This window comes from Halichondria panicea, chromosome 4, assembly GCF_963675165.1.
Source record: "Halichondria panicea chromosome 4, odHalPani1.1, whole genome shotgun sequence".
In the NCBI taxonomy this organism is placed as follows: Eukaryota; Metazoa; Porifera; class Demospongiae; order Suberitida; family Halichondriidae; genus Halichondria; species Halichondria panicea.
This window is the reverse complement of record NC_087380.1, coordinates 6,679,804-6,702,902: the sequence shown is the minus strand read 5'-3', so window position 1 is coordinate 6,702,902 and position 23,099 is coordinate 6,679,804. Positions and strand designations below refer to the sequence as shown.

The window sequence follows — 23,099 nt, the reverse complement described above, 5'->3', positions numbered from 1 at the left end:
TTTGTATCTCTCATTTCATAATCCATAAACATTTTAATGAATGAATATTTTCATTTTAAAAATTGCACTATTTCGACGTTTCACCGCTCTTTGTCTGACTGACTAAGTAAGTAAGTAAGTAAGTGAGTAAGTAAGTAAGTTTCTTGCCCAGCATTTACTCCAAGTACAGCCATCTCCAGGACATTCTGCACAGGGTTTCCAAACGACTACAACCTGGATTACAAAGCGCTTCTTCAGATTTGCGATTGCTTCCACGAGGCAAATGACCTCTCAGTCTCTATTTCTCTTACCTAGACAATTCCGCCATCTTTAATGACTCAGCAATTGCGTTGTGGCCAATAATAATAGATAGGCGTGGCTAATAAACCGTGCGCCTAAAATCAGTGCAGCAGTGCTTTTCCAGAGCCTGAGGTGTTCCTTTTCTTCACACTGTTCAGCTCTAGCTCCCTTTCTCTGACAGGCATGCTATATGCACTGGCTAGATATCATGCTCTTAAAATGGCTGTCATTTAATACTGATTCGCAAATTCAACATAATTATCAAGCAATAAATTATTACTCATTATACTATAATTATTAGTCCAGAGATATTCCAGAAGATATCTGATTAGTCCTGTCTTCTCTTCTTGTACTGCCTCTTGACGTTCCACTTTATGCATGTCATGATACGTAAACTGTACTGAAAAAGAAAGGGAATCCGACTAGAAAAACATTTGCAATGTGAAAAATTGCTAGGATTGGCCAGGGGAACCACAAAAAAGCGTGGGAACAAGAAATCAGACGAGAGCATAACTCCAATCCGTTACAACGTCATGAACATGTACAATACATAGTATATTAAATAATAGACTGTGTTCCAGATCCACCTATCAGCTTCCATCCACCACATCATTCCATGCAGTCACCAGTACGGTCCGTGCATGTTACTACGCATGGATGGACTGTGTGTACCTGTGCTCAACACTGCATGTATTAGGAACATCAATTCATCACAAATCATCATGATTATGTGCCCCACATTCTAAAATGGATGTATAATAAATATATATAGGGATTGGTCATCACTCCACCAGTAAAAATTGCGTGGCATATTGGCTGGGAAAACATGGGAAAACTACCAGTATACATGTGATTGACGTTGTAACGGATTGGAGTTATGCTCTCGTCTGATTTCTTGTTCCCACGCTTTTTTGTGGTTCCCCTGGCCAATCCTAGCAATTTTTCACATTGCAAATGTTTTTCTAGTCGGATGTACCTAGCCTTGAGAATTGGGAGGCGTGGCTCAACTAGTTAGCCCAGCCCAGATCGAGGAATTGTTACCGTGGGTACTGAACAACCGTAGAAGTAGGGCTACCCCTGGCTTTACTGAATTAACTAGCTGTGTCTGCTGTCTACATGTAGTTGGACCAGATTTAGCTAGATAATGGGGTAGAGAATAGTTGAGCGGTGCTGTGTGTAGCTTGAACTGTACTGGCTGGCAAGAATCTAGTAAGCACCCTATGCACTGATAACTCGTCAGAATGGAGGGTATGTTCTAGGGATCTGGACAGCTGTACATCCAAAGGAGCCAAGGAGTGCCAATCATCTTCTCCCAGTCTCTGACACGCTAAACAAAACGAGCTAGAACTGGGAGTCCCAGCTAGAATTGCTAGCCGGATCTAGACTAATAGAATGACATGGAGGCGTGGTGAGGCCGGATCCACACTAATTGATCGACCTAAAGACGCTCCTGTTCCAGATTTCACGAATGGCAAGGAAAGGGTTAGAGGGCTCTATAGTATTGTGGTTTACTTATGTAAACTGTTACACTTATCTCAAGTGGTTTTTTGCAATTTACTATTTTCCCTAAACTTCCTAGTGAGCTGCAAAGGGCAGTAGTCAATTCGGTATCTTCCAGTCGACAAACGTCAATAATTGGTATCTTGTGGAGTAGCTGTACTCTGAAACCTTTAGGCAGTAGTGACAGAGAGTCAGTCGAGTATTGATTGCTCCAGTGTCATTGCTACGTGAGTGAAACAGAGCTCCTCCAGGGACTTCATTGAGAGGACGGTAGCCATTGTTAAGATGTTTTGGTGTGCCTAGAATTACAGAGGGTTAGGAGCATAAGAATATAAGACCACAAATTTACACAACCAAAAACAGAGTAACCAAATACCCAAAGAGAACATGTATACAACAGACTCCGAAACTGATTCATGTGATCATTACAGACTAAAAATGCACAACACGCGAGTAAGCTCTGACAGTATACATTTACTATAAATGCATTGCAATCAGTTTTAGCTCACCTTCAACTATTACAGCTTTGATTCAGTAATGCAAAGCTGGTGGCTATAGAAGCTAAACTACTTACAACAACACAGGCGTAACATGCCCAAATATGGAAGCAAAAAGTCATAACAAAGGATATACAAAGCATTTCAGTTTCATTATAAACACTTTTATACACACACGTGAGACTAAAACTATGGTCCAAGGAATTTTTGATCTTTTGACTAGTCTATAGTGCAACTATAATTATTTGAAAATAATTATAGTTGAGGATGGTAGCCATTGTTGAGACTTCTATAATTATTACGTACTTTACCTGCATTCTACACTGTAATTATATACACAAACCCCTAAAATGCCTCCAACCCCACCCCACACAAAATTATACACCGCACCAGCTGTCTAGAACACACCCCCTAGCTCGATAGTGTGTGTCCTATAAACACTAATGCACGCAAAACTGACTTACTTAATTACCACGAAAATTAACAGTTGCATAACAACATGCCTATTGTGATATCTTGAGTATATTGATTCAACACGAATATAGAACTCTGAACACAAATCATAAGCACAGACTATATTTTATAAACAGAACAATTTTATTTATACAATGATTAAGACAACACCAAATAAGGGCATAAGCACCAAGCCAGGATGTAATCATACACAGCACAAGATAGTACATCATTGACCACTAATGAGGCTAAAGGTTGTTACACTTCCTACATATAATGATGCTCCATTATCAAATATTGTCAGTTACTGAAATCGTCACACCAGACTGTGACCTATGATATAACAGACTCCACTTGTTGAAGTTGACCCTAGAGAGCTGACACAGGAAATACCAAATAATGATGGTAATATTTTTTTCACGTGCTTCCCACCCACATAATAATGCACATACGAGGTTACAATTATGAGCACAAAGTACAGATAAGCAGGACTGATAAAAGAAAATATGTAACTATATAAAGCTGTGTGATTATTTGAGTAAGAGTGCATGTGAATAGATCAAATGAAAACTGAGTCTAAAGTTACAATAATATTCGACTAAAATCAATTTCTAGAAAGAGTGAACATGACTTTGTACCTGGGAGTCTCGACTATCGTTTTAATCTTGAAACCTCGGCATAAAGAGATGCCAGAGAGCTTGGTAAAACAACTGACAGAACACGTAACGATCACATATTTCAACTCTTTCTTTTGCAGTAAGGAGTCAAAATTAGATGCATCAATCTTTTCCAGCTCCCTTCTAGTGACTCCATTTCAATGAGCGGGTGTTGGGAAAGCTGTGAAAGCAATTCAGTGGAGTGTTTACAAAATATGTCTTTAAGAATTGACATATTTTTGAGCTTCAAAGGGGCCAGTTCCACGAAGGCTTTCACAAACAAAGGGTCAATTTTACAAGAATCAAAGGTCAAACATTTATACTTTATAGTGCAAGCATCGTCAAACTGATGAATGGGCATGGTGGAAATGTCTCTGGGTTTACTCGAATGGATCGGTTTGGGTGGTAGCGGTGGTGGCGTCAATTTAGGACATTTGGGCGGAAAAAGGCAGCTCTGATTTGACAACACGAGGAGGTTTGGGAGGCAACTTGCAATTGATAGCTGGTGGGTTAGGAGTTCTTCGAGATCACATCGGATGGTGAGAGTTTGTTCGTGTGAGCATGGTGTTGAGAGAAAATCAGTAACGACTTGGAAGATAAACTTCGAAGATAACGACTCAAAATTTAATGTGAGCTTTAGGTTTTGCAACAACGGTTTCTTGAAACATGTTTGAAGCCAAGAAATGAAATACACCTCAGATAACTTTAGATAATGAGTAACCCTATGAAACGTGTTGTAGGTATGAGTTTGTTTAGCGGTCAATATCGACACAGTGTGAAGTAAAGGTTGGTGTTCAGTTATCGAAATTAAATTCTGAAAATCTAGAGAAACATCACCATAAGCTTGAAGAGTGAGTTCCTTTAAGCCACCATAAGCATTCAGAGCTGGTGTAATCGAATGTATCACATTATCAGTGGTACTAAGCTTAATCGTGAGGCTTGTCAGTTTGGGATTGGGTGTCAACAGTATCAAGCCAAGAGCACAGCAAGCAATGTCACTACGTTTTTCACATTTAGCTTCCCGAATAATGGTTGCCATCTGGCATTGTTCCGTCTCACCTTGAATGGTTAGAGACTCAACATCTTTGAAGCAATCTCCCAAACAATCGACACTGCCTAATTCTTGCTCCATGTTGAGAACGAATGTACTGAAAGTTGGTACATGTACAATCACATCTTTTGGCTGAAAGTGACATTTTTCAGCAATCAGCTTCAGTGCAGTAGAGTCTGGTAAGTAGGAGCTTCCTTCAGAGAAGAACTTTGTGTATCGAGGTGGGACAAGCTGTTTAGCCCAACAGGCTTCATGGTAAGCCTTACCAGGAGGTACTGATCCCTTGACCAAAGTCACTTCGTGGCGGGTCATTGTAGCATCAACTGGTCCATACTGACGTCTAGCTCTATGATAATCATCCTTTTTGTCCTCGATCTAATCTGTTTTCACCTCAGCAGTTTCCACTGGAATTTGGCGTTTTACTGCTACCAAATAATTAACAAAGTCCACTTCATGCTCGCTAACAGGACGATCTTCATTTATATTGCTACCAATCCATGGTGTACGCGTATTCTTTCGACTCAGAACCTGATAATATCCATATGGCCGCTCCCCTTTAATAATGGCAACAGAAAGTCTCATTAAAATTGATTCTCTCCTGTCCAAACATGAACCGTAACAATCTGTATCTATGTATTCTTTGTCAAGAGCTGTCCAAACAGACTTAATATCAATGCCCGAGGTGAATGCAGTATCTTCCAGTCGACAAATGTCAATAATTGGTATCATGTGGAGTAGCTGTAATCTGAAACCTTTAGGCAGTAGTGACAGAGAGTCAGCCGAGTATTGCTCCAGTGTCATTGCTACGTAAGTGAGACAGAGCTCCTCCAGCGGCTTCATTGAGAGGACGGTAGCCATTGTTAAGATGTTTTGGTATGCCTAGAATTACAGAGGGTTAGGAGCATAAGAATATAAGGCCACAAATTTACACAACCAAAAACGGAGTAACCAAATACCCAGACAGAACATGTATACAACAGACTCCAAAACTGATTCATTCGTGATCATTACAGAATAAAAATGCACAACATGTGAGTAAGCTCTGACAGTATACATTTACTCGCATTGCAACTGCATGTTTTAGCTCACCTTACACCTTTGATCAGAGTACTGCGAAGCTGGTGGCAATAGAAGCTAAACTACTGACAACACACACGTAACACACACATAAAACACATGTAACATGCCCTAATATGGAAGAAAAAGTCATAACAAAGGCATTCATTTTCATTATAAACACACTTCTATACGCACACGTGAGACAATAGTCTAGTGCAACTAATGTAATCATCTGTAATGTAATTATTATTTGAAAATAGTTGACATGACGAATACTGAATTAGTGCATGATCCCTTTCAGACACACACAAACTTGCAAGCCGGCTTAGCATGCATGAACATTTACAAACAGAACTTTCTTTAAAAGGTAGCCCCTAGCTTGATAACATGCAATGCTCATACTTATACTTGATACTAACAGACACAACATCTTTTATATCAAGAATTCTTTGGCCTTCTTGCTTATACAAAAGCAGGAAAACACAATAATTTGAGAGTATTGCATGTTCTACTGTGTAAATGAGCAGGCATTATGTCTCTTGTCTCTTGTCTCTTGTCTTTTTCTCCACAATAATACAGATGTAAATAACATGCAGGAACAATAAAAGGAGAAAATAAAGACAAGAATTAACAGCTCTTGTTTCCCAGTGAAGTGAAAACAATCCAGTGGTCTGTATATGACATGTTGTATCACTACCATAGCAACCATATATTGCACCAGGATTATGTTATAGTTATAACACGGGCACAAGGGATGTATGGAATATATTGCACTGAAGCACGAGGGCGCCAGCCCCGAGGGCTGAGTGCAATATATGCCATGCAGCCCGAGTGCACGTGTTATAACTAGTTTATATCCCTAGGGCATAGCAACATAACACTGTCCTAGTAACACAATATAAACTGCACAAAAAAAGACAGAGACAACTCTAGACACAGCTCCATCTCTTCTCTCTTCTAGACGCCAGTATCTGCAGCGTGTAAGATTGGCATGACCGACGAATGGCTTGACACAAAATTGTTGGAGTTTTAACTGAAATCTGCAAAACAGCCCCACCCCACTTCTGGTGCTGCAAAATAGCCCCGCCCCACTTACTGCTGCAAAGAAACAGCCCCACCCCACCACTCAGTGAATACTAGCTGCTGGTCTACGCTCGGCCTCGTAACCAAGCCAAGAAAGCTCGCTTCTACACTGCTGCAAAACAGCTCATGCCCCCAGCAAAAAGAGCCACTTCTAGTGCTACGGTGAAGCAGAATTGACATGCATCACGATGTCGAGGACTAGGTCGATCTAGGAACACAGAATCTTCCACAAAATAAATCTTGGACAATTTTAAAACCTGCACGGTTGCAAGAAGAAACTCCAGCAGTGCTGAACATTCATTCCTGCATGGCTGGACATACTTTGATACTTGTTATTTCTCATGCGTATTAATTTAATTTTAATTTAATTGTCTGTCTAATTGCCAGAGGGGCGTTTTGCGGTCAGTGCAATATGAGTTTGCGGTCAGTGCAATATGGACTTTCAGCAGTGCAATATGCTTCATATTGCACTTGGCAACAACGTAGCAACGGGGTATAAATAATAGTTAGATACTGTTTAGGAGGTATCTATGGGAATTATAACAATATAAGCCCAAAGGCCTGCTGTAGTATCCCGAGCGAAGCGAGGGTACTACGAGTGCCTGCGGGCTTATAATTCCCATAGATACCGACTAAACAGTATCTAACGAGTTTAGTTGCTAGGTTCATTTCAAAAACTAACCGAAAGAATGGACGCTGACGAAGACCTAGGCCTAGACAAGCTCTTTTCTGAAGAAGTACTTGGCATAATAATGACCGAGCCCATAGACCCCGCCCTCTAAATGTGGAGGCGGAGCTGGCTACTCGAACAAAGAAAGGAGGAGGAGCTGGACAAGCCAACAGAACCTGCACAATCTTCTCTACCTAACTCAAAGCGAATGAAGCAAAGTGTCTGCAGGCCTCTTATCACGGCAGGTGCAGTGTACAGTTTGGATAGTGATATCTGCATAAGGTGAATAATTAGAATGGAAATCCCGGGATTGACCTGTTCAAGGATGCTTGTTTTGCTGACTTTCGAGTGTGCCTAGACTCCGAAATGAAGCGCTTGCAGAGAGCTGGACTAGGGTCACAAAAGAAGGCTGAACCTTTAATACATACTCCGTGCAACTGCTGCTACTAGACTCTACAACGCTGGAGTGGACGAACAAATAATAATGGAAACAACTGGACACCGAAGCTTGGAAGGAGTTCGCAGCTACAAGAGAACTTCTGAGTGTCAAAAGAAGTCAGTTTCAGACATCCTCAACGTAAAGCCAATTAACATACTGGCACACACTGATCACTCACAGATGGCAGTGCAACAAAACTCACAAACCAACTGCTGTCAATTTATGCCTCCAAACTTTAACTTTAGTGCCTGCAACGTATACCATCAATCTCTCTATATGCCTACATCCAACAACCAACGTATTAACAGCGACTGAACATTATAATTTTTTGTCATTACCAAAACAAAACAGTTACTTCTCATTGTTTTTTATAATACAATATACAAAAAACATGTTTGAAAAACACAAAAATTAATAATGAATGGTTGTTGTGAACATGAAAATTACAGGTTTATATGAGAATTTACAGGTTAATATGGGAAATATAAACCCTGTACTGACCAATCAGATTGCTGGATTCTGGGCTACTAGTAACTAAATGCACTTATTTACTGATTCAGTCCGTATCCTAGGTGATGTCCAGTAATTATATTATATAATTACTTCCCCCAGGCACTATTCTTATAATCTACTTCCTCAGCAGATTTGAATTGATATGATGCATCTTGACAAAATTTGGTACATTGCACACAATAAAATTCAAAAATGTTGTGTAAGCTTGACAGTATTGAACTGAACTAGCTGAAGCCTGTGGTCAAATTCTTGCTCTGTGCTTTCTCAGTAGTCAAGGCTGTGGCTCAGAAGTAGAGGATTACAAGTAGACTGTGGTGTTGTTGACAATAACAGACTAGTTCAGAGCTACAGTACAGTACAGGTAGCTAGCTACATGTACAAACCTCGCAGCTGCATTTAGTGGTGGGCGGGTCTGGTCAAAGTTTATGCATGGCTTCCAGCTAGCTGAACCTAGCTAGCTCATGTAGCTCCACAGTAGTACTGCTAGTTCTATGCCTGTAACTGTTCTAACTGCATAATTCTGAGGCTGTGAGAGCAAGTTTGACTGTCTCCACTGATGTTCAAATGACTGTTTTGCTGTTTTTGCAGTAAATAAATCAGTTGTTGACTGGTTGCCTAGTAATTATGGTTTATAAACAACCTCAGCCTCGGGCTGCGCCCTCGGCATTGGTTGTTTATAAGCCATAATTACTAGTCAACCAGTCAATAACTATAACTTGCACTGTAGTGTAAATGCAGTAGATTTTGAGAGATGCCCCACCAGCCCAGCCAATAACTCATTAATTGGTCCCTTAGGCTACGTCTACCTTTCCATTAGTTGTGGGAACAACAACCTAAGAATTTACTATATGAAACTCAACAAACTATTGAATTCACTAAAATTCCACTCAAAACACATGTCTTTTATTTATAGGGAAAAAAATTGACCAATCAGAAACATTTAACGTTATTGGGCAGTTATTGCAGGCGCCCTCGTGCAACATGCCATATATTGTACTAGATGATATAATTCCCTCGGGGCCTGTGGCCCTCGGGCATTATAATTATTGCTCCAGTGCAATAATATTATTATATGGCATGCTGCACTCGTGCTGGGCAATAATTAAGTGAATGGATCAACACAATATCTATATAACTAAGGGTATACACAATAACTTTCCTACATACAAATCAATTTCTAGAGAGAGTGAACACCACACTGTCCATGGGAGTCTTGACTATTGTCTTAATCTCAAAACCTCGGCGTAAAGAGATGTCAGAAAACTTGTTGAAATAACTGTCAGAACACGTAACGGTTACAAATTTCAACAATTTCTTTTGTAGTATGGAGTCAAAATTAGGCATGTCCTTCGTGTAAAGCTCCACTTCTAGTGATTCCATTTCAATGAGCGGGTGTTGGGCCAATTGAGAGAGAAATTCAGTGGAGAACATGTTAACGTTGTTTTTAAGAATTGACATATTTTTGAGCTTCAAAGGGGCAAGTTCCATGAAAGCTTTCACAAACAAAGGGTTACAGGAATCAAAGGTCAAACATTTATACTTCATAGTGCAAGCATTGTCAAACTGATGAATGGGCGTGGTGGGAACGTCACTGTGTTCACTCGAATGAATTGGTTTGGGTGGCGGTGGTGGTGTCCGCAATGTAGGACCTTTGGGCTGGAGAGGCGGCCCTGATTTTATAACACGAGGAGGTTTGGGGGGCGGTTTGGGAGGCAACTTGACTGCTTTGGTTGGGAGTTCTTTGAGATCACATCGGATGGTGAGAGTTTGTTCGTGTGAGCATGGTGTCGAGAGAAAATCAGTAATGACTTGGATAAGAAACTTTAAAGATACCGAGTCAAGCGTGAGCTTTAGGTTTTGCAACAACGGCTTCTTGAAACATGTTTGAAGCCAAGAAATGAAATGTACCTCAGATAACTTTGGAGTATGAGTAACCCTATGAAACGAGTTGTAGATATGAATGTCTTTAGCGGTCAATATCGACACAGTGTGAAGTAAAGGTTGGTGTTCAGTTATTGAAATTAGATTCTGAAAATCCGGAGAAACATCACCATAAGCTTGAAGAGTGAGTTCCTTTAAGCCACCATAAGCATTCAGAGCTGGTGTAATCGAATGTATCACATTATCAGTGGTACTAAGTTTAATTGTGAGGCTCATCAGTTTGGGATTGGGTGTCAAAAGCATCAAGCCAAGAGCACAGCGAGCAATGTTCTTACGTTTTCCACATGTAGCTTCACTAATAATGGTTGCCATTTGGCATGGTTCCGTCTCACCTTGAATGGTAAGAGACTCAACACCTTTGAAGCAATCTCCCAAACAATCGACACTGCCTAATTCTTGCTCCATGTTGAGAACAAATGTACTGAAAGTTGGTACATGTACAATCACATCTTTTGGCTGAAAGTGACATTTTTCAGCAATCAGCTTCAGTGCAGTAGAATCTGGTAAGTAGGAACTTCCTTCAGAGAAGAACTTTGTGTATCGAGGTGGGACAAGTTGTTTAGCCCGACAAGCTTCATGGTAAGCCTTACCAGGAGGTACTGGGCCTTTGACCAAAGTCACTTCGTGGCGGGTCATTGTGGAATCAACTGGTCCATACAGACTTCTATGACGTTCAGCCTCTTCGTCGGCTCTCCACAGGTAAAAATCGTTGAGAGACAGCAGGGGTGGATGCACACAGCACTTCATATCAATATACTGGCCAAAACGTTCTTCCCCAAATGTGTCCGTTATAGAGGGGTTCCACTGTATCTCAGCAGGAATTTCATGTTTTGCTGCCACCAAAAAATTAACAAAGTCTATTTTATGCTCGTTAACAGGACGATTTTCATTCATTTTGCTACCAATCCACGGTGTACGCCTATCTTCTCGACTCAGAACCTGATAATATCCATATGGCCGCTCCCCTTTAATAATGGCAACGGAAAGTCTCATTAAAATTGATTCTCTCCTGTCCAAACATGAACCGTAACAATATTTATCTATGTACTCGTTGTCAAGAGCTGTCCAAACAGACTTAATATCAATGCCCGAGGTGAATGCAGTATCTTCCAGTCGACAAACGTCAATAATTGGTATCATGTGGAGTAGCTGTAATCTGAAACCTTTAGGCAGTAGTGACAGAGAGTCAGTCGAGTATTGCTCCAGTGTCATGACTACGTGAGTGAAACAGAGCTCCTCCAGGGACTTTGCTGAGAAGGGACAGGTAGCCATTATTATCCAAGATGTTTTGGTATGCCTAGAATTACAGAGGGTTAGGAGCATAAGAATATTATTATTGACCACCAATCAAAGACCACACATTTACACAAACAAAGACAAAGTAACCAAGCCACGTATAGACAGAACGACAAACTGATTCATTTGTGATTATTACAGACTAAAAATGCACAACACGTGAGTAAGCTCTGACAGAACATTTACTATAAATGCATTGCAACCGGTTTTAGCTCACCTTCAACTATTACAGCTTTGATTCAGTAATGCAAAGCTGGTGGCTATAGAAGCTAAACTACTTACAACAACACAGGCGTAACATGCCCAAATATGGAAGCAAAAGTCATAACAAAGGATACAAAGCATTTCAGTTTCATTATAAACACACTTCTATACACACACGTGAGACTATAGTCTAATGTAATTATCTGTAATGTAATTATTATCTGACATGACATAATTATACTGAATTAGTGATCAGGATCGCCCCTTGACAACATGCAATGCTCATGCTTATTGATCAGACACAACATCTTTTATATCAAGAATTCTTTGGCCTCCTTGCTTACAAAAGCAGGAAAACACAATAATTTGCTAGTATCGTTCTACTGTGTAAATGAGGACAACGATACAGATGTAAGTAACATGCAGGAACAATAAAAAGGAGAAAATAATTATGAACAGCTCTCGAGTCATTAACTCTTTGATATGAATGGAAAATACTATATCTATAATTATACCTAAGGATACACAATAACTTTCCAATGCATATATAAATAAATTTCTAGAAAGAAAGAACACCACACTGCCCTATAAGAGTCTTGACTATCGTCTTAATCCAAAGCTTCGCGGTTACTTAGTAGTAAGAGTGTTACTTAGTAAAGTCTATCTTTATACCTACAAGGGTACAATAATATTTGACCACTAAAATCAATCTCTAGAAAGAGTGAACATGACTTTGTTTCTGGGAATCTCGACTATCGTCTTAATATCGAAACCTCGACGTAAAGAGATGCCAGAGAGCTCGGTAAAACAACTGACAGAACACGTAACGGTCACATATATCAACAATTTATTTTGTAGTATGGAGTCAAAATTAAACACGTCCTCCTTGCCAAGCTCCACTTCTAGTGACTCCATTTCAATGAGCGGCTGTTGGGCAAGCTGGGAGAGAAATTCAGTGGAGTATTGACTTAATATGCTTCCTTTAAGAATTGACATATTTTTAAGCTTCAAAGGGGCAAGTTTTACGAAAGCTTTCACAAACGAAGAGTCAATTCTACAAGAATCAAAGGTCAAACATTTGTACTTCACAGTGCAAGCATCGTCAAACTGATGAATGGGCGTGGTGGGAATGTCACTGGGTTCACTCGAATGGATTAGTTTAGGTGGTGATGGTGATGTCAATGTAGGACCTTTAGGCACAACACGAGAAGGTTTGGGGGGAAACTTAACTGCTTCGGCTAAGAGTTCTTCAAGATCACATAGGATAGTGAGAGTTTGTTCATGTGAGCATGGTGTCGAGAGAAAATCAGTAACGATTTGGAAGAGAAACTGCAAAGATACCAAATCAAGTGAGAGCTTTAGGTCTCGCAACAACGGCTTCTTGAAACATGTTTGAAGCCAAGAAATAAGTTGCACTTCAGATAACTCTGGACTAAAATGAAATGGGTCGTATCTTAGACTTCTTTTAGAAATCAATATTGACACAGTGTGAACTAAAGGTTGGTGTTCAGTTATCGAAGTTAGATTCTGCAAATCTGGAGAAATACCGTAAGCTTGAAGAATTAGTTCCGTTAAACCACCATAAGCAGTCAGAGCTGGCGCAATCCAATTTATCACATTGTCAGTGATACTAAGTCTAATTGTGAGGCTCGTCAGTTTGGGCTTGGGTGTCAACAGCATCAAGCCAAGAGCACAGCGAGCAATGTCCCTACGATTCCCATATCTAGCTCCACGAATAATGGTTTTCATTTGGAATTGTTCTATCTTTCCTTCAATGGTAAGAGACTCAACATCTTTGAAGTAATCTCTCAAACAATTGACACTGCCTAATTCTTGCTCCGTGTTGAGAACAAATGTACTGAAAGTTGGCACATGTACAAACACATCTTTTGGCTGAAAGTGACATTTTTCAGCAATCAGCTTCAGTGCAGTAGAATCTGATAAGTAGCAGCTTCCTTCAGAGAAGAACTTTGTGTATCGAGGTGGGACAAACTGTTTAGCCCGGCAAGCTTCATGGTAAGCCTTACCAGGAGGTACTGGGCCCTTGACCAAGGTCACTTCATGGTGGTTCATTGTAGCATTAACTGGTCCATATCGACGTTTAGCTCTGTAATACTCATCCTTTTTGTCCTCGATCGAATTTTTTTTCAACTCAGCAGTTTCCACTGGAATTTTGCGCTTTACTGCCACCAAATAATTAATAAAGTCCACTTTATGTTCGCTAACAGGACGATCTTCATTCATATCGCTACCAATCCACGGAGTACGCTTATCCCCTCGATTCATAACCTGATAATATCCGTATGGCCACTCCCCTTTAATAATGTTAGCGAAAAATGTCTTAAAAATGGATTCTCTCCAGTTCAAACCGTAACAATAATGTACTTATGTACTCTCTGTATGTACCTATGTACTCTTTGTGAAGTTCCATCCAAACAGACTTAATATCAATCCCCGAGGTGAACTTGGTATTTTCCAGTCGACAAATGTCAATAATTGGTATCTTGTGGAGTAGCTGTAATCTGAAACCTTTAGGCAGTAGTGACAGAGAGTCAGTCGAGTATTGCTCCAGTGTCATGACTACGTGAGTGAGACAGAGCTCCTACAGGGACTTTGCTGAGAAGGGACAGGTAGCCATTGTTATCCAAGATGTTTTGATGTGCCTAGAATTACAGAGGGTTAGGAGCATAAGAATATTATATTTACCACCAATCAGAGACCACACATTTACAAAGACAGGGTAACCAAGCCACGTATATATATACCCAGACAGAACATGTATACAACAGACTCCAAAACTGATTCATTCGTGATCATTACAGAATAAAAATGCACAACACGTGAGTAAGCTCTGACAATATACACATTTACTCACATTGCAACCGGTTTTAGCTCACCTTACACCTTTGATCAAAGTACTGCGAAGCTGGTGGCAATAGAAGCTAAACTACTGACAACACACACGTAACATGCCCTAATATGGAAGCAAAAAGTCATAACAAAGGCATTCATTTTCATTATATACACACACGTGAGACTATAGTCTAGTGCAACTAATGTAATCGTCTGTAATGTAATTAATAGTTGACTAGCCTCGATCCCAGGCCGATCCGTCTCTAATTGAACGCTAGGGCGACCTAGCGTTCAATTAGAGACGGATCGGCCTGGGATCGAGGCTAATAGTTGACATGACGAATACTGAATTAGTGCATGATCCCTTTCAGACACACACAAACTTGCAAGCCGGCTTAGCATGCATGAACATTTACAAACAGAACTTTCTTTAAAAGGTAGCCCCTAGCTTGATAACATGCAATGCTCATACTTATACTTGATAACAGACACAACATCTATTATATCAAGAATTCTTTGGCCTTCTTGCTTATACAAAAGCAGGAAAACACAATAATTTGAGAGTATTGTTCTACTGTGTAAATGAGCAGGCATTATGTCTCTTGTCTCTTGTCTTTTTCTCCACAATAATACAGATGTAAATAACATGCAGGAACAATAAAAGGAGAAAATAAAGACAAGAATTAACAGCTCTTGTTTCCCAGTGAAGTGAAAACAATCCAGTGGTCTGTATATGACATGTTGTATCACTACCATAGCAACCAAATATTGGTATAATGCACCAGGATTATATGCACTTGCACTGTGTGTAAATGCAGTAGATTTTGAGAAAGAAATCCTTATGCCCCACCAGCCCAGCCAATAACTCATTTGGTCCCTCAGGCTACGTCTACCTTTCCATTATTTGTGGGAACAACAACCTAAGAATTTACTATATGAAACTCAACAAACTATTGAATTCACTAAAATTCCACTCAAAACACTTATTTATAGGGAAAAAATTGACCAATCAGAAACATTTGACGTCATTGAGTTATTGCAGGCGCCCTCGTGCAACATGCCATATATTTAGCCTCGATCCCAGGCCGAGTTTTCGCTTTTACAACGGTTAGGCGAACAACTAGGCCTGGTACTAGTTGTCTGCGCATGTGTCAAATTTTCATTGTATTTGTGGTCGGCAAAAATATTTAATAAATCAATAATAGAAATTTGTACACAGAAAATGCACAGAGTGAGTACACAAAAGATGCACATAGGGAGCTGCTTCACAAGGGCCTGGGGAGTTGCCAGTTGTGCTGCAGCACGATTACAATGACCCAGGGAAACTTCAAGATGATTGAATGCCTTCAAATTACGTTTCAACGATTTAGCAGGCTGCTGGACTTCTCTGATTCTTGGCCCCAACTCGTAACTCAGTTAAACTTTACTTGAGAAAAAGTAGATTCTCTTGATGCCTCTGAGGTACCCAGCAACGCTCGAACGAGCAGGTTATACTCCAGTTCTGTAAGTATAGGACAATATTAAAGAAACCAAACACGGTTAAACCCTTACCTCAAACTGTCCAGTCTCGTCCGTTAGTATAGCCAAGAGGAACAATGTTGGGATAGCTGGATAGTAGCCATTGCTCCTGTACAGAGAAGTAGACATTCAAAATACGTGTAGATCTATACATATTAAATTTCTCGTATTAAACAGGTTATAGTGTCATTGTCGACGAGCTGATGATGGCAGCACCAAGTTCTCTAGCTCACACTCTTCACTTGATCCACCATATTAATGATGATACTATAGTCTACCTAGATCTTTAATACCAAACATGAACAAGACTTGATAGCATAGGGCCCACACAAAAATATCTGACCTTAACAAGCTTGACAAAATGTTTTCTAAGCTTCAGAGAAGAGAGAAGCTTCAGCTAAGAGCCATTCCAATAATGATAAAACGGGAACTGACTTCTAGTACACGATAGTACACGAATATAAATGTCACGAAAGTGAACGAGAATATCCATTCGTCAGAATCTGACGAACGACTGACGCATGCGCAGACAACTAGTACCAGGCCTAGTTGTTCGCCTAACCGTTATAAAAGCGAAAACTCGGCCTGGGATCGAGGCTATAGCCATATATTGTACTAATTCCCTTGGGGCCTGTGGCCCTCGGGCATTATATTGCTTCAGTGCAATATATATGGCATGCTGCACTCATGCTGGGCAATAATTAAGTGAATGGATCAACACAATATCTATATAGCTAAGGGTATACACAATAACTTTCCTACATACAAATCAATTTCTAGAGAGAGTGAACACCACACTGCCTTTGGGAGTCTTGACTATTGTCTTAATCTCAAAACCTCGGCGTAAAGAGATGTCAGAAAACTTATTGAAACAACTGTCAGAACACGTAACGGTTACAAATTTCAACAGTTTCTTTTGTAGTATGGAGTCAAAATTAGACATGTCCTTCGTGTCAAGCTCCAATTCTAGTGTCTCCATTTCAATGAGCGGGTGTTGGGCCAGTTGTGAGAGAAATTCAGTGGAGTAAAAATGTACTGCACTTCTTTTAAGAATCGACATACTTTTGAGTTTCAAAGGAGCCAGTTCCAAGAAAGCTTTAGCGAACAAAGGGCCAATCTTACAAGAATCAAAGGTCAAACATTTGTACTTCATAGTGCAAGCATCATCAAACTGATGAATGGGCGTATTGAGAACATCAATGGGTTCACTTGAAAATATTACTTCAGGGGATAGTGGTGGTGATGTAGGATCATTTGGGGGGCTAGGGTTAGGGTTTGAGGGGAGAGGCGGTTCTGATTTGACAATACGAGGAGGTCTGGGGGGCAACTTTGGGGAAAAGTCTTTGAGATCACATCGGATAGTGAGAGTTTGTTCGTGTGAGCATGGTGTCGAAAGAAAATCAGTAAGCACTTGGATAAGAAACATTAAATATGCTGGTTCAAGTGAGAGCTTTAAGTCTCGCAACAATGGTTTCTTGAAACATGTTTGAAGCCAAGAAATGAAATGCTTTTCAGATAACTTTGGGGCACAAGAAACGATATTACTCTGAGGTCGCCTTACCATTCCTATACCAACCAATACCGACACAGTGTGAAGTAAAGGTTGGTGTTCAGTTATCAAACTTAGCTTCTGAAAATCTGGAGAAACATCACCGTAAGCTTGAAGAGTGAGTTCCTTTAAGCCACCATAAGCAGCCAGAGCTGGCGTTATTGTATCTATTACATTCTCAGTGGGACTGAACCTAATTGTGAGACTGGTGAATTTGGGATTAGGTGCCGACAGTATTGAGTCTAGAGCACAGCGAGCAACGTCCTTACACTCCCCGTATTTAGCTCCACAAATAACTGTGGCCCTTTGGCTTTGCGCAATGTATCCTTGAATGTTTAAAGACTCGATATTTTTGAAACAATTCCTCAAACAATTAACACTGGTTTTTTTGGGTGTCAAATTGAAGGCGAGTGTACTGCTTACTATATCAACAGTGAACTCTTTCGGTCGATAGTGACATTTCTCAGTGATCAGATTCAGTGCAGTAGAGTCTGGTAAGTAGTAGCTTCCTTCAGAGAAGAACTTTGTGTATCGAGGTGGTACAAACTGTTTAGCCCGGCAAAGCCCATTGTACGCTTTACCACGAGATACTGGGCCTTTGAACAAAGTTACAATATTCATTTTCGAAAATTTAACAGTTACTGGAATTTCACGTTTTACTGCAACCAAAAAATTGACAAAATCTACTTCATGCTCGCTAACAGGACGACCTTCATTCCTTTGACGCCCAAACGTTGGAGTAGTCTGATTTTTTAATCGGCCTACATAATAATGTCCGTACGGACGCTCCCCTCTAACAATGGCAAAGAAGAATCTTCTAAAAAACGATTCTCTCCAGTCCAAACTTGAGTCGTAAAGACTTGCACGTAAGTACTCTCTGTGAAGCTCCATCCAGATGGCTTGCATATCGATCCCCGAGATGAACTTGGTATTTTCCAGTCGGCAAATGTCAATAATTGGTATCATGTGAAGTAGCTGTAATCTGAAACCTTTAGGCAGTAGTGACAGAGAGTCAGTCGAGTATTGCTCCAGTTTCATTGTTATGTGAGTGAGACAGAGCTCCTCCAAGGACTTCATTGAGAGGATGGTAGCCATTGTTGAGATGCTGGTACAACTGCAGGGGTTAAGAGTGTATAGTGAGCTGCAGTTAAAGAATCAACACAGTCTCTTACAGTCTCTTACAGCTCTATCAAGTATTCTTATGATGCAGTTTATATAACTGTATTGCAGGTACTTACAGACTCACCTCCAATTCTACAGCTGTGATTGAATTAAGCACTGAGAAACTGTCTGGAAGCTACTCTTACACAGACAAACAAACACACACGCCTATTATATGCGTGGGAAGTGAGTATCAACAGCACACGAATAACATGTTGTCGCATAGTAGCACACATCCTCCTACACAATGTATGATCAAATGCATGTGTAACCATACAATATCCACCAACATCCATGATAAGCTATAGTGTGCATGAGAAAGTAGCTGCCACAATGAATAACGAGTATGGCCGCCTATATATACAGACATGCATGCAGAGATAATTATCGTCATTATAATACATCACGTTTTTTGAACAGTGCAATAACTTCAACTGGGTAATCTTCATAACTATGTAATACGTAGAGATTTGCTTGAAGTGAGGATGTAGCCATTGTCTAAAGTGTCTCCTAAAGCTATAGCACAAAAGAATGAGGCGTACACATGTACAAACACTCATGGGAAACTCTCAAAGTTGATACAAACATGACATTAACATGGTTTCTAGAAGCCAACTATAAAGTATAATACTGTCTATACTAAGCCGGTATATGTTGGCCATATACTGGTGTCACGGGGAATTCACCAACTTCCTCTTGCACAACCGGTCACACAAAGAAACAATTGTTGCCCAGTGAGTGGGCAGATCAAAGCAATCCAGTGCTCAGTATATGGCATGTTGCATCACTGCCATGGCTACCATATATTGCACTGCATTATATGGCATAATGCACTCACTTGCACTGCGTGTAAATGCAGTAGATTTCTTTAAGAGATATCCATTTGGGACTTATGATTCACCCTCCCACCCAATACTTCATTTGGTGCCTTTTATAGGCTACTACGGTTCCAAATATCTGTGGGGACTATGGAATTCAGCAAAGAATACTGGGAGTTTTAGCCAACAATAATTTCATCATTGATGGTACAGTTTGTGCAATTTTTGAACATTTGAGGGCTGTGTGTTGAGGTGCTTGTAACAGGCTCAGTCTTCAAGGATGAATCGACAACTTCTGCATACTTCTGGACGGTCTGGGTACACATGGATACGGCCTTTTCTTGAGCCATTGACATTCTCTCATACTTTCGAAGCGCAGTTGTAGTACGATGACCGGTTCTTTCTTGAATCAACTTCTCAGGAACATTTGCCTCAAAAAGTCGTGTAGCACCAGTAGCTCTGAGACTGTGGTTAGTCTTACCAAGTATACCAACTTTATCAAACATTTTCTTTACCATTCCGCTTAGTTGATTTTGTTCAATTGGAGCTAAGTAAACCATGGGGCATCGACACGATCTTGAAAAGGCTTGTCTTGAAAGCGTGTCTTTGGCCTTCCAATAGAACACTGAGTCACTGTCTGCTTGAATTTTATGTGGAAGCTTTTGTATGTACAGCTTTAGAATTGAGACATAGCACCTATCGTTTAGCGATTGATCAGCATATTGCTTGATAATTTTATTGTCGTCAGCAGAATCCTTGTAACTTCCAGATCTATTCCTTGACCCGTTCTCCGTATACGTGACGTGTTCGACACCATAATCAAAGCCAAAGGAAAATTGATTGATCTTAAGGAGCTTGTGTTCTGTCCCACCACGCAAACAAAGAACCTTTCCATTCATGTAAAAAACATATTCAACAAGGCAGTTGGGTTGTCAACTCCTATAGAACACCTTCTGTCCACAAACTCTCTTCTTCGTCTTGAGTGATGACGGCAGTGTGCTTAACGGAAGCACCTACACCTTCTGTTCTGAGACCACGTGCAACTGTGTCTCTAGTTCCTCTGAGGCCAATAAACTGACTGTCCTCTTCATCTAGGAAATTAGGGACATCTGGGTTAAGGTCTTTCATATATCTTTTAATACCACACAAGAGAAGAGTGAGAGATGAATTAGGAAATCGAGAACCATCTTTTTTGCGCACTTCAATGATAAAAAGAGACAACCACTTGTTGATAGCAACAGAATCAGACAATGTAAAGAAGTCCTTAGGCACTGGATCATTATCATCTTTTCGCCACTCTGCCCAGTATAGAAATGATTTCACTGCCCAGTCAGTATTTGACCTAGTGTTAGAGGGAACGAATCCCTTGGAAACTTGCTGGAGAGATATGGAGCAAGTAACAGCAACTTTTGAATACTGCTCTGTCTTCTTATGGCGCTTACTTGCAGGGGGCATGTTCTCTTTTGCCATTTCTTGTAAGTAATCGTTTTGGAAGATTTGTTCAGCTTCAGGGGTTATCCAGTCCAAAATATCGTCACTTATAATTCGCTGGTCGTCAGGAATGGTCCACCAGTCGATCTCTAGCTCCTCCGTAGCTGCTGTAAATCTTTATTGACTGTTGTTATGGAAGCATAGTTTGACGTCATCCGTTGTTATGGAAGCACCAGTTTGACGTCATCTGTTGTTATGGAAGCACCAATCAGAAGAGTTGACGTCATAGCGTTTGGGCAACAAGTTAGTTATTGCCGGCACCCTCGTGCAACATGCCATATATTGCACTGGAGCTACGTAATGCCCGAGGGCCGCTCGTGCTGGGCAATAACTAATACAAGCATGCATAATACCAAAAGAGGAACAACTATAAAGAAAGACTGTTAATAGATTGCTATTAACAGTGCATCATCACAATTATACCCTATAGTATATAATTTCCGCAATTATTAATGAACACTAATTATTTGAAGAATCGAATAACGTGGAGTGTGCAAGCGCATCGCAGTCTCTTTATAATTATAGTAACCCACATCCTCCCATGTGACAGCAATCAAAGTGAACAGTAACCATGTACAATATGCATGCACATGCCCATCATACCATGCAGACATACATGTTTCCCATGCATGTACGTACTGTTTGTGCGAAAATGCAAAATGATATAGATATGATGCTCTGCCAATCCTCATCACAACCTACTGGTTGTAATAATATTACCATGCAGGGATATAATATGCCCAGTGGTGACTATCTTCAATGCTCAATCAACATATTTACACGCACCCTTAATGAAGAACATGTCGTGAGCGTCCCTGGCCGGGTGCTGTTGAGGTTGGAAGAGTGCATCAAAGTTCCAGAAAGAGCTCTCAATGAAGTTGTTGCATGGTTGGCATCTCGATCAGTAAATCTTCAGAGGCAGCTGCAATGAGGCATAGCATAAAGTGAATACAATGAGAGGGAATAGTATATATGTCACAGTCACAATTCAGATACATACTGGCATGGACATACAATGCATTAATTATATGAAGTTGTATACCAAACACCTACGAAACATCGACTATATAGTTAATTTACATGTATTCCATGAATGGCTGAATGTGCTTAAACTAAACAGTTAAACACGTATAATTATGGTAATATGGAATAAACTGAGGCACAGCACTATGCCTATATACCCCATCTCCAAGAAAATCTTCCTGATCTCAGTGTGGACCTTGAGCAGGATGAGGTAACCAGTGGAGGGGGCACACCCATTCATGCAGGGCATTAAAGTTTTAGAAACTCTTGTCCTTCCACCTGCCACTGCATAATCAGGCCAATTAGTAACTATTGGCACAAGACTGGTAGACTACTGCATGCAGGAGATAAATGCAGAGTGTTGCGATTACCTTTGTAATTTCTGGTGTTATAGGTTGACATTTTCAGTGTTTGGCTATTTATGTGGTGAAGTCTCTTCCTTTCTCCTCACTATGAGGCACTTGATAACACTCGCGTGTGTGGCAACAAATTATGAAATAGCTAGTATTTTACAGCAGTCAGATGCCTCAAGATACTAATTCAGTACTCTCAACAAGCGGCCATTACGACTACCCTGCACTCACTCATTATTGATGAGCTTCCTCTTCTTAAAACTCCTTCAACTGATCACTCGCTACCTCTTCCTTCCCTATCTTCATTAACAGAGCCGACCGTATCATCTTATAAGCTACACACAACGAAACTATCCTGTTAGCCACACATGCAGGCATGTATCCTTGATTTTAGCATTGTAACAAATTGAAATTATGATTATGCTAAAACAACATGATAACACTCAATAAACGTAGTACTCTGTGGTATAGAATTCAGGGAGTCATATAGAGACGTGGCACTTACCATACGATACAAGGTATGCTAATAACCTGTCTCTTGCTCCAGTTTTATGCAGAATCTCGGTCTACAAAACTGAACTCTTTTTTCCCAAAAACCATAGACTGAGACTTATGGAACAAGATTGTGGCAAAATGTAAATTTAGTGCTTGTACTTCCTTAGAATTATATTAGCCTATACTTAATAATCCTT

General features: G+C 40.3%; 5 protein-coding genes across 7 annotated transcripts; all 5 read right to left on the bottom strand.

The window, feature by feature from the left end:
* Positions 1-472: 472 nt before the first annotated feature.
* Positions 473-8,904, bottom strand: LOC135335291 (uncharacterized). Of its 3 annotated transcripts, none has more exons than XR_010394477.1 (3): positions 5,526-6,577; positions 2,289-5,315; positions 473-2,078 (listed from the first exon to the last, which is right to left on the bottom strand). XR_010394477.1 is itself a non-coding variant. In XM_064530742.1 (3 exons), exon 3 carries the CDS (start codon positions 4,746-4,748, stop codon positions 3,468-3,470), a length of 1,281 nt encoding a protein of 426 aa, XP_064386812.1. In that variant the 5' UTR covers positions 4,749-5,315; positions 5,526-6,466; positions 7,261-8,904; the 3' UTR covers positions 473-3,467. The 3 variants fall into 3 exon arrangements, 2 of the variants coding, with proteins under 2 accessions (XP_064386812.1, XP_064386811.1); XM_064530742.1 differs by adding an exon at positions 7,261-8,904 and having other exon boundaries at positions 473-5,315; positions 5,526-6,466; XM_064530741.1 differs by having other exon boundaries at positions 473-5,315.
* Positions 8,905-9,307: 403 nt separating this feature from the next.
* On the bottom strand, positions 9,308-11,821 carry LOC135335289 (uncharacterized). Its single transcript, XM_064530738.1, has 2 exons — positions 11,655-11,821; positions 9,308-11,438 (listed from the first exon to the last, which is right to left on the bottom strand). The coding sequence occupies exon 2, from the start codon at positions 11,411-11,413 to the stop codon at positions 9,371-9,373; it is 2,043 nt and encodes a 680-aa protein (XP_064386808.1). The 5' UTR covers positions 11,414-11,438; positions 11,655-11,821; the 3' UTR covers positions 9,308-9,370.
* Positions 11,822-11,957: 136 nt separating this feature from the next.
* LOC135335290 (uncharacterized) lies at positions 11,958-14,617 on the bottom strand. Its single transcript, XM_064530740.1, has 2 exons — positions 14,539-14,617; positions 11,958-14,304 (listed from the first exon to the last, which is right to left on the bottom strand). The coding sequence occupies exon 2, from the start codon at positions 13,925-13,927 to the stop codon at positions 12,347-12,349; it is 1,581 nt and encodes a 526-aa protein (XP_064386810.1). The 5' UTR covers positions 13,928-14,304; positions 14,539-14,617; the 3' UTR covers positions 11,958-12,346.
* A 2,105-nt stretch (positions 14,618-16,722) lies between these two features.
* Positions 16,723-18,954, bottom strand: LOC135335288 (uncharacterized). Its single transcript, XM_064530737.1, has 2 exons — positions 18,808-18,954; positions 16,723-18,675 (listed from the first exon to the last, which is right to left on the bottom strand). The coding sequence occupies exon 2, from the start codon at positions 18,654-18,656 to the stop codon at positions 16,782-16,784; it is 1,875 nt and encodes a 624-aa protein (XP_064386807.1). The 5' UTR covers positions 18,657-18,675; positions 18,808-18,954; the 3' UTR covers positions 16,723-16,781.
* A 1,525-nt stretch (positions 18,955-20,479) lies between these two features.
* Positions 20,480-21,010, bottom strand: LOC135335222 (uncharacterized). The gene has a single exon (XM_064530642.1). The coding sequence runs from the start codon at positions 21,008-21,010 to the stop codon at positions 20,480-20,482; it is 531 nt and encodes a 176-aa protein (XP_064386712.1).
* Between the last annotated feature and the right edge of the window lie 2,089 nt (positions 21,011-23,099).